Source organism: Engraulis encrasicolus, chromosome 24 (genome assembly GCF_034702125.1).
Source record: "Engraulis encrasicolus isolate BLACKSEA-1 chromosome 24, IST_EnEncr_1.0, whole genome shotgun sequence".
Classification (NCBI taxonomy): domain Eukaryota; kingdom Metazoa; phylum Chordata; class Actinopteri; order Clupeiformes; family Engraulidae; genus Engraulis; species Engraulis encrasicolus.
In genome coordinates, this window is record NC_085880.1 from 19898568 (window position 1) to 19913527 (window position 14960).

Below are 14960 nucleotides of genomic sequence, written 5' to 3' on the forward strand. Positions count from 1 at the left end.
GTCCAATGATATTGCTAGATTTCCCATTAATAGTTTGCCCACTAATATTGCTAGTCCCTTTTGTCCGCAACCCCCCTTCAGGACCTCCACACAACCGCCCCCCCCCCCCGCCCCCCCAGGGGGTCGGACCCCCAGTTTGGGAACCACTGCCTTACACAAAGTCTGCACAGAGCAGTCGGTTACCATGGACACTGCTGGTAACAGTCCCTTTCACTGTTACTGTGTAACTGGGCGATGAGAGGAGATAGGTGGAGGAGAGAGGAGAATAGAGGTGGTAGAGGGAGGTGTAAGAGGAGGTGGAGGTGGTGCAGGAGAAGGAGGAGGCGAGAGGTGGTAGAGGGGAGAGGAGATGACGAGGAGAAGCAAGAGAAGAGAGAAAGATGAGGAATAGAGAGGAGGAGGAAGAAGATGAGGAGGTGGTGGAGGAGGAGGTGGAGGAAGAAGGACAGAGGAAGAGAGAGAGTAGGTGGAGGAGGCGGTAGTGGACGAGGGGAATGGTGGAGGAGGAGAGAGGTGGTGGAGGGGGTTAGAGGTGGAAGAGGAAGTGGAAGAGGTGGTGGAGGGGGAAGAGGGAGGAGGGATGTGTTAAAGAATGAGAAGTAGGTGGAAGAGGATGAGGATGAAAGGAGGAGAGAGAGGAGGATGAAAGAGAGGAGGAGGTGGAGGAGAGAAATGGCATAGGTGGAGGAGGAGGAGGAGGAAGTGGAAGAATAGGGAGATTAAGAGTAGAGGGAGGAAGAGGAGGAGGAGGTGAGGAAGTGATTCCTGCCTGGTTTCAGACACCAGGGCTGGACTGGTGATCTGGCATACAGGGCATTTTCCCGGTGGGCCAACAGCCCTCATGGGCCGACGCTGTTGTTTTTTGGTTTGTTTGTTTGTTTTTCCCTTAGTAGATGGGGCAGCTAATTGGTCTATCTTTAACGTAGACAGTAAAATTGGCTAATCATAATAATATCGTAGAAAGGCAGCAGGCTATGTTAGGGGGCTGGTCTATGCAGGAGGAGAGAAGTGCCGCACAAGTTTTTAATGTTTCATTAAAGGGACACTGTGCAGAAAATGGCCAAATTTGATCTTTACATGGACGTTGTCTAAGTAATAAACAAATATTTTTTCTAGTATGGTCCAAGTAGAGTCATTTTTGCAGTTAAAAATGGCTATTTTTGGAAATTCAAAATGGCGAACCATGGAGAAGATCCCCCTTTTCATGTAGGAAAAATGCAATTTTCCCAATCATAATGAATACTTAGAATTTGATGGTGGTGGTAAGAATTAATAAAAATGTAACATTAGTGAATGGACAGCATGAATTCTGGAAATAAACTACTAAAAATCTCACTCATTAGAAACCTGTATATACAACTCGAGAGTGTGTGGCACTTCTCTCCCCCTGTAAGTGTTTTACTGGTTGCCAGCACCTCTTTTTCTGGTATGTGTTTTGCACCTCCACTCATCAGGGGCTGGTCTATCTATGCCAACGAATGCCCCGGCTGTTTTTCTGTCCCAGCCCAGCCCTGTCAGACACTCTCTCATCTCTCCCTGAATGGAGTAGGCGGGCCGAGTTCAGCCTGGCTCACTGACACTCACTCTCTTCCTTTCTCTTTCTCCTCTCTCTCTTTCTTTCTAGCTCTCTATCGCTCTCTCTCTCTATTTCTAGCCCTCTCTCTCTCTCTTTCTCTCACACGCATTTTCTCACATCAACTGATAATACAGTATGTCTTCACTGCTACAGTATGAATTCATTTATTTTTCAAAATCTTGTGTTTCTTCCATCCATCTGTCTTTCTTTCTCTCTCTTGGTCTGTCTTTCACCAACACATAATTGTTGCCAATTCACATCCCCTCATTCCTCCATCTTCCATCTTCCATCTCTCTCTCTCTCTCTCTTTCTCTCTCTCTCTCTCTCTCTCTCTCTCTCTCTTTCTCTCTCCCCCTGACACCTTGCTGTGATCCCGTGGCAGGTGAGTGTGTTTGCTGTAAAGTGCGGAGGAGTAGAAGTGGGCAGGCTGGTGGGCAGGCAGGCAGGGTAGGCAGGGTAGGCGTTCGAGCGAGCAGGGGAATGCAGACCTACATGTGCGCGTCATCTGGATGTCTTGGCGAGGAGTTGAAAGGTTCTCTGCAATGCTTGGGGATTTGATGGATCTGCCTTTTTTCTCGATTGACACACAAATCACCAGTTTACCAACAGCCCCCGCACGAGAAAGCAGAGAGCTGCCTCCGTTAAAAAAAGCCCTTTCTGAGTCTCCGTTACTAGGGAGATTTTGGAGAGCAAATTCTGAGACAGTGAGGGGGTGGTAAGATTTTTGTGTTTCTAATAGAATGAATGGCATTGCATAACTATTAAGCAATATGCATGCATTCTGCCATGAAAATGTATGCATGACCTTCACCCTGCACAAAACTGCATTCCAAAGAGATAACTGAAGACCATGAAATTACCAGCACAATGAGAGAAAAGAAAGAAAGACAAGACACACAGAGCACTCACAGAATACCCATTTAACCAACATGTCAACTCAAGCCAACTTGGCACAGATTGGTATTGTTACATGCTTAAAACAGCATTGGAAATGTGTCAATAGTCTAAACTTTCTGGATCTGTTTCTGTGACGCCATCACAAACTGAGCCTTGGAGATTTACAAGAAATTCTGAGAAAGTTAGAAAGAAAAAATTATTTTGGTTAAAAATGGACACAGAAGTTAATTGTGGTCTCACACATGGCACAAGATAAGACTGTCTGAAAAAAGACAGGTCTGCATATACTGCCGTGCAATACTAGAACGCAGTAACTCAAAATGGTCGAAAAATTTTTTATATCGGAAATCGGTTCTAAACTACCTCAATTGTCTTGTGTCCAAAAATGGTGGTCCAACACCGTCCCGTTTTGGAGAAAACTCATTTTGAAAGTGCAAAAATGACCCAAAAAAGGTTAAACAAAAACGCAGTAAATCGGCGAGTTACTGCTGCACGTTCCAATGGGACTGGTTTGGGAGTAGACAGTAATACAAGCTAAGAACGCAGTAACTCCTGCAGTAACTCCATTTTGTGGCAGTAATACCAGCCAAGAACGCAGTAAGTCGGGTTTTTGTGGCAAAAAGACACATAAATGTTGTTTTTTGGGGGTTTTTTTTGTGTGCATTAAATTTCTATCCTAAAAAAGCATTACCAGGAAGTGTCACCACCAATTTACCGACAACACAGTTGTCGCGCCATATGGAAAACTTTGAAGCCTTTTTTCTCAGTTTGCCGTTTTTAGAGTTACTGCGTTCTAAGATTGTACGGCAGTATAGGCACCAAAGTTTTCAGGCTGCAGCCTATAGGAGCAAGCAAGGGGAGGTTGCACACCTGAAGGCCTATGCAATAGTGTACTTTTATTGCATATTTAGAAAACAAATAAAAGTGCAACCCAAGAACAGTGTGCACACGTTTTCGGTCACAGTCAGACCATCCTCAGTGCCTCAGTGGCGCGGTCATGGCCGGATTAAGATGACCTGGGGCTCCTAGGCTACAGGTTGCTGTGGGGCCTCACGGCGAAGGGCACATTTTGTGACAAATGTACATAGACAGTGTCATAATTACAAGCTTAGAATTAAGGATAACCTGTCTACCAACTGTACTCAACACCACAGATGAATTTTTCAACATTGCACTTTTGGCCAATCAGGGGCCCTCTGGCAGGTGGGGTGCCCCTGGGCTGCAGCCATATCTAGCCTGTGCATTAATTCAGACCAGTGATGCGGTACCTCCATTGGAAAGACCATGCTGCAGCCTAGAAACCTCAGAAGAAATGTTACCTTTCCCATTCCAGTGATGAATGTGTCTGCCTGTCAGAGAGCTGCTGCACCTCCTACTGTAGCTAGCATTTATACCCTTTTAGTTTCGCTCCCCACTTTTATTTATTAGCTATATACAGGACCACTGGCAGCTTTGGTCAGGCCCATGACAACATCGTCTGAAGGGCCCCCCCCTCTCAATACATACACTCAGGGCTCTAAATTAACACCAGCCAACCAGACACATTTTGGCTGGTAGAGAATAAAACTTATGAGTGTATGTGTAGTAAGATTTAACATGTAGTGGCCATACTTTATTGGCTAGTAATGAAACAAGTTAATTTATAACCCTGCAGACAATGTAATGAGGACCCATTTCTTGCCCCCCCTTTCTTCCTGGGCCCGTGACAACTGACCCCTTTGACCCACGCCCCCCTGATCATATAGTTGTAGGGTCTTCTACTACCGACCACTGAGAGATACAGAGGGAGAGAAAAAAAATGGTCCTTCTCAATCTCCAAGCAACTCAGCTGCTCGCTTGGTTAAAAGGGAGAGGGAAAAAAGTAGCAGGAAGACAAAGATAGGCCTAGTGGGCGCCAGTCAATGGGATTTGTAAGGGTTGCGTAATGGAGGCAATGCTGGCATTTCCACTGAGGATGTGTGTGTGTGTGTGCAGGCTACAGCCTTTTCTTCACAAGGAGAGGGGAATAAATTCATGTTGGAGAGTTTTGGCACTATCTGTGAGGGTCATCTTCTCTCTGTGTGTGTATGTATGTGTGAGTGTGAGTGTGAGTGTGTGTGTGTGTGTGTGTGTGTGTGTGTGTGTGTGTGTGTGTGTGTGTGGTGTGGTGTGGTGTGTGTGTGTGTGTGTGTGTGTGTGTGTGTGTGTGTGTGTGTGGTGATAGGCAAGTGGATAGGCAAGTGGGCTGGGCATGGGGAGAGAGGAGCCCTGTGGCATGGGAGCGCAACTCAGGCGTAACGAAGAGGGGAGAGACCCCCCATCCCCTACTCACTCACACACACTTGCCACCGCACGCACAACCCCGAACACTCACCCCTCTCTCAACACACACACACACCCAACACTCAACCCCCTCTCATTCACTCTCTGGCAGGCACTGTCATCCTCCAAACACACACGCATGATCACACACATGCATGCACACGTGAACATGTGCACGCACGCACGCACGCACACACACACAGCAACAGAACCAAAAGTATGTTCTTGAAGTTGCAGAAACCTACAGTATATGACAATCAGTACCTGACTTCTTTCTGATTGGATGATTGCTATGCGACGAGTTGGTATATCCTGAATCAACAACACTGTGATGCCAAGTTTTTTAATTTAGCCAAAACAATAATATCAAAGAAAGCTCCCGCACACTGTTCACATTTGCATTAAACCATGCAAATGTGAACAGTGTGCGGGAGCTTTCTTTGATAACGTTGGTGACTTTGGGGTTCCACTCCTACGCACCTGACCAAGGAGGTGTGCAAGAAAATCTTCACTTACTATGCCAAAACAATAATAACATTTATCACAAAACCTTGCCTCCACTCGAATAATGTTTGTTCAAGCTGCTTTTTGCATTGTACATTAAATAAAAAAACACACACAATGATGTTTAATTTCATGTCAATGCAGCATTTGCTTTTCAACAACATGGAACAATGGAAAGCATCTCAAAGCACTCTCTCACTTGTGTTAAATCGCTTAAGCCATGAAGTTTAATTACTGTGCTGCTAAGTCCTGAAAAGTTACACTGAGGATGGGAATGAGGATGGGAGGATGTGAGGATGTGTGAGGATGGGAATGCACTGGGGGTGGTTTCCTGGCTCTGGCCAAAGCTGTCCGGAGAATGTGCATATGGTGTCTGAACATTGGCAGCTACTGTGTAAGAAGTGGTGTGTGTGTGTGTGTGTGTGTGTGTGTGTGTGTGTGTGTGTGTGTGTGTGTGTGTGTGTGTGTGTGTGTGTGTGTGTGTGTGTGTGTGTGTGTGTGTGTGTGTGTGTGTGTGGCATGTTTATATATCCATGTAAGGACCAGAAGTAAGATAGAAAACCCCAAAAGGGCTACTTTGTGGGGACAAAATTTCTTTGATGACACTAAAATTACAGAAGTATTTCTTTATTGACAGGCTATAGTGGGAAAAAAAACATCCCTTTACGTTATGTTTGGTCTGAGCACCCATTATCATTTTAAGTCCTTTTATTATTATGGGAGTCAAAGGAGGGTCCCCACTAAAATAGTAAATCAAAGGTGGTACTGTGTGTGTGTGTGTGTGTGTGTGTGTGTGTGTGTGTGGTGTGTGTGTGTGTGTGTGTGTGTGTGTGTGCGTGTGCGTGTGCGTGTGAAGAAAGCCCAACTGGGAAACTCCAACTCCCACTGTCATTGTGACACAGCACTCCACAGCACACAAGTATTCACTGCACACAACAAAATCGCATTTATGCCTAACCCGTGCAAGTGTGTGCGTATTGGAGGTGTTGTCTCGTGTCCACTGACACGTCCACAGTGCCAGCACCAGTGATGTCTCCCATTCCCCCATGCAGGCAGGCAGCCCCCATTATCTACCAGAGGAAATGGGATTATCCTCTCAAGCAGCTCAGTTTAAGTGTCACTGTGATCCCCATGGTCAAACATCCCCTTTCTCCTGTTAATACACACTCACACAGACACAGATGCGCAGATGTACGGACATACACAGACGCACGTGCACGCGCACACACACACGCACACACACACACACACACAGTCCCCTTGTATAAGTGAGGCATAAATGCAATTTCATTGTGTGCAGTGTGAGTTGAACACTTGTGTGCTGTGGAGTGGTGTGTCACAAAGACAATGGAATTTTGAGTTTACCAGTTGGGTTTTTTTCACACACGCGCACGCACACACGCCAGGTCACAGTGTTGTTGCCCATTACCAAACTGTATAATCAAGTGTAAGCAAATGTGATATGCAGGCTGGTCCTATGCATGACAGCACTGTAAGCTCAGTCTCTAGAGAGAGAGAGAGAGAGAGAGAGAGAGAGAGAGAGAGAGAGAGAGAGAGAGAGAGAGAGAGAGAGAGAGAGAGTGTGTGTATGTGTGAGAGAGAGAGAGAGAGAGAGAGAGAGAGAGAGAGAGAGAGAGAGACAGAGAGAGAGAGAGAGGGAGAGAGAGAGAGAGAGAGAGAGAGAGAGAGAGAGAGAGAGAGAGAGAGAGAGAGAGAGAGAGCGCAACTGAATGGGAATGGGGATGTGTCTGCAACAGTGAGAAGCCTATACTGAATTCTAATGATGGGGATGGGGGTGTTCTTTGCACACCCCTCCAGTCAGACTAAGCATGCTGCTAACCTTTTCAAATGACTTTGAGGAAAAGGTAGAGCTAACAAAACAGCTTCAAAAGGGCACACAGGAACAAACAAACTAGACTAAACAAAGAGGACATAGTGGGGAGATTCATGACTTGTTACTTGGGTTTTAGTTGGCCTAAAATTCATCAGAGAAATGAATACTTCCTAAGTGCGCGAGTATAGAAACCTTAAAGCTTTTATCCATGTGTGAACATCACTAAGTGTCACTGTCATGTGTCAATATCAGCTCACTGTTGCCATAGTCAACACCGCAAGGGATTATTCAATGAATGTGTTTTAGTGACCACCCTAAAAAAGTATAATTTATCATTTACAAATCGATTTGTAATTTATGGATATATGCATCTCATGGGTTCATAATCCTGCCAATCAAAGCATAGAAGTCTCCTCTTCTATTCTCTTCCTCTCTACAAAGTGGGATTTATATCTTAGATTATTCATATATTACTGTTATTTAATGTAATTAATCATCTATTTGTATGGAGTAACAGTCCTTTATTTTTTGTTTTAATTTAATAAATGATTTTTTCCTGATTTTTTTCGTCTTAAATGTGAAATGCCCCTAAATGTGTAATGTCTCACCTGTTTTATGTCTTTCTCTATGGTGAAACTGAAGACAAGTTTCTATACTTGTGAACTTGTAGACTTGTGGCCGGTACACAGCAAGTTGTAGCTGTACCAACCTGCAGAATGAACGTGCCCAGGTAACTACAGTAGGTACAGTCAGTTACTAAACCTGCTTGGTGCAATACCTCTATGTGCACGTGCAGTGCTCCTGTTGTGTTGTCTGCTCCTCACCCCCAGGTATTGTAGGTAGAGTAAGTTACTAAACCTTCTTGGTGCAATACCTCTATGTACTGTATGGACGTGCAGTACTCCTGGTGTGTTGTCTGCTCCATCCTCCTCCCACCCCATCCCCCACCCCTCCTGGGCAGCAGTGTTCTCCGATGTGGCCCTTAAGCCCATGCACTGCAGTCCAGCAGGATGTAATCATGTCACTCATGGCAACTAAGAGGATTGCACTCTGCCAACATGCAGATTTACTCCTGCTGCCTGCTGGGTAAAGGGGGCGGGGCCAGGGAGCGGGCGTTTCTCAGGTCACCTGACCCCCGTCCTGCCAGCCCACTGGGAGTGAGTACTGTAAACTAGGCGAAGGGAGATAGATGGGCCCAAGCTGCATGAGAGGTTGGTGGGATATGGGCATTGTACTGTATTGTGAAGTGAAAGCCCGACTGGGAATCTCCAACTCCCATTGTTATTGTAACACAACACTCCACAGTACACGAAATTGCATATATGTCTCACTCGTGCCAGGGGGCAGCCCCCAATGGCGCCCCAAGGGAGCAGTGCGGCGGGACAGGCCCATGCTCAGGGTACCTCAGTCATGGAGGATGATGGGGGAGAGCATTGGTTAATTACTCCCCACCAATCTGGCGGGTCGGGAGTCGAACCGGCAACCTTTGGGCTACAAGTCTGACGCCCTAACCGATTACCCATGACTGCCCATAATTGGGGGTTATAGCTAAGGCTTGGTGACAAGGAATGGGGAATGATGAGCACAGTTATGGGCAAGAGGGGATAGATGAGAGGGGATACCTGTAGGTGGGCACAGCCTACATGAAAAGCTTATTGGATGTGGGCATTGGGGTCAATGAAAAGGGATTCATTAGTTACAATCCAGTGCTACGTATTCCAAATGACTTGTCCAATTCAGCCAGGTGATTGGCTGGTGGAATGATCACCTGGTTGAATTGGACAGGTAAAACCAGGTCATTTAGAATATGTGACACTAGATTGTAAGTAACTAATGCATCCATTGATTTGGGTTTATAGCAAAGGCTTACTGTAACTGGGCGAGAAGAGATAGATGAGCACAGGCTGCATGAGAGGCTGGTGCAATGTGGACATTGGGGGTTTAACGCAAAGGCTTGGAGACCAGGGATGGTGCTCATCTGGCACCTGACCTGCCATCCCAGTGGACACAGGCTGCATGAGAGGCTGGTGGGATGTGGGCAGTTGCAGAGGCGCATCTTGTCACCAGGCTAGGCAGGCAGCCGCTTGGGGCCCCCAAACCACTAGAATGTGAAAATCAGCTCAACTTTAAACTAAAATAGCTGTGATTTGCTTCGAATTTTCATTCCTTTCGGGTTTTTGCTTGGGGCCCCCATTGACACTAGAATCGCCTCTGGGTGGTTGTATTGGGGGTTTAACGCGAAGGCTTGGAGACCAGGGATGGTGCTCATCTGGCACCTGACCTGCCATCCCAGTGGACTGAGCTCTGTAATTGGGAGCAGCTGTGGCCAGTGGTGTAGTCTACGAAGAACACAAGTATACGAAGAGTTCAGATGCAAAACCCCCTAAGTGCCTTTTCAGAAAATAATGTTAATTCATTTTTATTTAATACAAAGCTATCAAAATTGCATATTTTGTATTTTATTTCTGTAATATAACTATTTATATGTATTATCAAGTACATGAATGTAAACCAAACCAACAATGGGGTTCTCTAAAAATATAGAAGTGCAGGTCTTCAGAAATGGAGTTAGGGGGTTTTGCATCTGAACTCTTCATACATAGTATATCCACTTCAAAATTTCAGGGATTTCAGTATACCCATATCGATTGATCATAGCACATAGCACAAATATATACAGTATACCTCAAAAAATGCTCAAAAATACAGTATACCCACCACAAAAAGTATACTGCACCACTGGTCGTGGCCTAATAGTTAGAGAGTTGGGAGTTGGTCTTTCAGTCTGAGGGTTATAAATTGTCAGTGCTGTACACCGTATTACCAGCTCATGACTCACTAAAATTATTTTTTGGAGGGGGTAAAAACTACTTTGTGTTGCGTTTATGCAGAGGTAAAGTGAAAGAGCCTGGGGATATATATTCCTTCTCCCTAAACCAACACAACCTGACCCGTCTTCCAACAGGTGTAAGACTATCGTACCTCTGGGCTGAGTAAATAGGTTTGCTAATTAACTGCCTTCATACTACACCCCCAGGGCTGAAAAGCTGCAGGTTGCTTACGGAAGTACAGAATGAATATCCTGTGCACTATTCAGAGGATAAGGATGATGCACGATTGTGTTGTACTGTTGTTACAGTAATTACGATGCATGCAGAGTTATATAATACTACTACAACCTACCATACACTGCAATGATACCGGGCTAGAGGATAAAAATAAAATTGGCCAATTCCTTCTCCGTCTGTGTGATTCCTGGTGGATGGAAATGGATACCATGGAAACTGTGCCCCTGAACGCTGAAGGGGTGCATGCTGGACAAATCTTCCCTCCATCTTGCTTTTGTTAGCAAACGAAGACACGCTGAGTTTTACATCAGCTGGTCCTGACAAGAAAAGCACACCACTGCACAACACACAACATAAGCAGGAAAACAGAAGCCCAGAGGGGCATAAATGGTCACAAACCAACTATGTCCTTTGATCGCCTGGCACATTCATGCACATTTTAATTGTCAATTCTGTAATACATGCTATTATGTGATGTATGACTTTTACTCTGTATCATTTTGTATGAGGTCTAATCTCTTGAAATATTTTTGTTGAAATAAATCTAATCACTCAAAAATCATTACCTGCATTGAGTGCTGTAAATGAACTGCATTGTGCACCATGTATGAGAAAGTTGCAAATAACTGGTGTATTCTGATGTAAATGTAAGGTGTAACACATTTGAATCTTTAACACAGTATAATTGTAGAATTGTAATTTTAAAAATAAATAAATCATTTAAACATCTTTAGTGACACATTTTAGTAGAGGCATCAAAGCTAATGAGTGGAGCTTTGAGCATTTAATTACATCATATCTCTCAGAAGAGTGTTTTTTAAAAATGATCTACAAAGTGAACCAGACAGTCATTAGTACATATTTCAAGAGAGACAATTGGTTTAAAGAGGGAGGGAGGTGTTAATCAGATTCATTTAAAGACTATACACATCAATGTAATTAAGTGTATCTGGTGATTGAATAAAATCGCAATGACCGTTGTCTCTCAGAAGCGCGTGCCAAAGCCAGACAGCTCCAGCTGAGGGATGTCCCTCTCGTTGGTGAAGACCGCACGCATGATGCGACTACTGGGGCTCCCCTCCTTACTCAGCCACACCTTCCTGGAGAGAGAGAGAGAGAGAGAGAGAGAGAGAGAGAGAGAGAGAGAGAGAGAGAGAGAGAGAGAGAGAGAGAGAGAGGAGAGAGAGACAGACAGAGAGAAGAAGAAGAAGAAGAATAAAGGGATAGCAAGAAACGGGGACAGAGACAAAAGGATAGAGAGTTGAGAGAGAGAAAGGAAGAAAGAAAGAATGCAAGGAGATGGACAGAGAACAAGAGAGAGGGGGTTAGAGAGAAAGAGAGTTCACAGGTTGCTTGATCAAATGGCACATACATCACTAAGAAGGCAACAGGAGTAGGTCACTCTGAAGGATGAAACACTCTCTTTATTCCTTTTGGATGCTTTCCCCAAAAGACAGCTGTTGAAATTACAAAAGAGGCATCCATAAAAGAGCACTTCAATTATAAACGAAACAGTCAAATGAAACTCTCGACTATAAAATCCTTCAGTGAAATTAAAAAGACCTTTGGGGCATGGATATTCTGCTGACGTCTCCAAATTTTCTTTTACAAAAAAATCTTTAGAACCACTTGTGAAAGTCCTGTGAAAGGCCCAATTGAGAAACTCCAACTCCCATTGTCATTGTGACACAGCACACAAGTGTTCACTGCACACTGCGAAATTGCATTTATGCCTCATCCGTACAAGGGGGCAGCCCCCAATGGCGCCCCAAGGGAGCAGTGCATTGGGACAGGGTACCTCAGTCATGGAGGAGGATGGGGAGAGCACAAGTTAATTACTCCCACCACCACTTCAGTTCGGGTCAGAGTCTGGATTATGTCTAATTCAACAATTATTCAAGTTCCACTAACAAGGTTCCTGTTCTGTGATACACCACCTGTCTAATTACAACCAGGCCACACACCACCAAAAAAGTCTAAATGTTTCGAGTTTTTTTCCTCCACACAATGCTAAGTGATGCTGAAATTGTCAGATGCCTTAAAAAAAAGTTTGGGTTAAAATGTGGCACAATTAAAAAAAAAAAAACATGGGAACGCACATTGTATCTCCAAAATTAGCATCTCTCAAATGAACCAGTTGCAAGTAATCCTGAGGTCCCTGAAGAGTTTTTTCTCCTGATAAATGTACCCCTTGCCCTCTCCCTGTCGCCCCATAGTGGCCAAACAAGACACTCCAGATGGCCTGGATGAATGAAGGCTTTCTAAACCAGATGGCACTCCTGCGGGGTTAACATTAGTTCAGTTCAGTTCAGTTTATTTTGGGGGCAGAAACTGTAAAATGGACAATCAACAGGCTTGCCTGAGTGAATTCCTCCCATAATGAAATAATGACAATATTGTGAAATAGAAATGGGGTGTTGAAACTAAAGGTCATCTAAACATATCTTGTATGTCTGTATACCGACATACATCACTCTTATTACTGGAGCTTTCTGTGGTTAGTTAGTAATTTAAGTTACTATTACTAAATGATACATCACTGCAAAGTGATGCAACATGACTTGACCACCACCATGCAAGACCTTGTGTTGTTGAAGTGATGTGCATTTTCCTGTGGATACTGTAGCCTATAATAGAACAGGGAGAGGGGAGGGGGGGCAGACTTGGGTCCTCATTACATTGTATAATATTGGGAGGGGGGTGGGTCCTTTCCAATGATTTTTAATATCATTATATTTTTTATCTTTTTATTGTCTTTATTTGACAGGATAGTGAAGGAAGTGACAGGAAGTGAGTGGGGAGAGAGAGACAGGGAAGGATCGGCAAAGGACCCGGGCCGGGAATCAAACCCGGGTCGGCCGCATAGCAAACGAGTGCCCTACCATGTCCAATGATTTTGTCCTGCGCCCAGCCAAAGCTGTCAGCAGCCCTGCCCAGCCCATGTGTCCAGTTCAACTCTTAACAGGAGATCATGCCCCTTCACCCTCTCTCAGCTGTATCTAGAGCGGCGTTTTTGATCCAATCTGTGACAACAAATCACGTGCTGATGAAACAGCTGGAGCTGCATCACAGCCATTGCATTACATTACATTACATTACTCTCTGGCCTCCCTACTGTCCATCCAGCGTGCCGGCTGAAGGGACGATTGGGGTCACGCACGCATGTAGGTCAGCCAGGCCCTAAGCTGCCGCCTGGTGTACAGTAGACTCCCAGGCCAGAGACAGTGGAGTGGAGTGGAGAAGAGCTTGGCTGGATGATTACAACCAGCGTGCAGATTAGTGAAGAGCTCAGAGGATCAGCCTCCTCCTCCTGCACTCCATTCCAACTCTCCTCTCCACTCCACTCTTCCTCCTCCTCCATTCCTCCTCTCGACTCCACTCTTCCTCCTCCTCCATTCCTCCTCTCGACTCCACTCTTCCTCCTCTTCCTTTCCTCTCCACTCTTCCTTTTCCTCCTCTCCACTCAACTTCTCCTCCACCTCCACCTCCACCTCCACCTCCACTCCACTAAACTCCACATGTAGCCACATGCTTCTCCTCCTGATGCCCCCTGATGTGAATGACTGCTGTGCCACAGCAAAGCCTGATGGGAAATTGTTGAGCTGAGCTATCAAGTCATTACAGGGAACTACAGTACTGCCCCTAGGGCTTAGGGATAAGGGACCCATCACCCTACCCAAAATGAAAATAAAATGAGAACTTCATTAAATTCTGAATAGTTGTGAAAAGAATTGGCCTGTCCCAACTATACTAAGTTATCAGAACTGTGTTATATTGCCTTAGTGAAATTCAGCTTTGATGTCCATGTATTAGATGTGAAATATCCAAAAATCCCACCAGTCTCTGACTGCCCGTGGTGGACACTCTCAACAGGTCCCGTGAGAGACTTGTTACGCCACTGAAGCTACCAGAGCAGCGCCATCTCACTCTAACTTCAAGACACTTCAATGCAATCTCATCAAGCTTTAGTTAACCCAGTTAGACGGCCCCTGTTATAAATTAGCTGTTGACAGAATGGCAGTAACTAAGTCGTTGTGTATTACTTAAGGTCCTGCTGCGCACTGTCATAGTAGTGTATGGTAGTTAAGATTTTCCAGTGACCATTACAGCATTGCACTGTGGATAGGCATGCTTTCAGGGGCTACACTTGAAACTAGAAAAATAATATTGCTAAAATGCCTTTTTTCATTTTCAGTGCTGTTTCCCTTCATGACAAAACTAACCCTACTCATCTGCCCTGACCTTGTTGTGTACTCTGCATTTGACTCCAGAGATGATCCTCTGTCGTAACTCACTATGGATAAAAATGCCTCATAAATGTAATGCATGGGGCTTACACCAAAAGATATGGTCAGAAACCTTGGTGTGCTCATTGGCAGTGACTTGAACTTTGACCATCAAATGAAGGCAATCAGTAAATCAGCTTTTTATCACTTAAAAATATTGCTAGATTTAAGGGCCTCATGACGAAACAAGATCTAGAGAAACTAGTACATGCTTTTATTACCAGCAGAATGGATTACTGTCACATCGAATAGAATAACACCCTTTCATGCCTACTGAATGGCGTAAAAAACACATTGTTGAAAGGTAAGAGATGGAGGATAGAATATGAAATAATATGAGAATGAATTCAGCCACTGTCTGTATAGTGTGTAGTTTTGTGGCAGCTGCTTTGGTGGTGTGTGTACAGCTGAACAGCATGCTTGTTGACACAATGACAAATACTACTCAAAGACCTTCAGAGAAAGGATGCCTGAGTGAGTTGGACTAATTTAAA

The 14960-nt window shown here is 44.7% G+C and overlaps 1 protein-coding gene across 2 annotated transcripts in view; it reads right to left on the reverse strand.

Annotated features, from left to right (window-relative positions):
• Positions 1–10855: 10855 nt before the first annotated feature.
• The window catches only part of LOC134441818 (acylphosphatase-2-like), a 17808-nt gene continuing 13703 nt past the window's right edge, over positions 10856–14960 (reverse strand). Inside the window, exon 4 of one of the 2 annotated variants that reach the window (XM_063192222.1) lies at positions 10856–11280. In XM_063192222.1, the coding sequence (XP_063048292.1) occupies positions 11166–11280 (115 nt within the window). In that variant the 3' untranslated portion in view covers positions 10856–11165. The remainder of the gene's footprint in view (positions 11281–14960) is intronic. The other variant, XM_063192223.1, reaches the window with a different exon arrangement.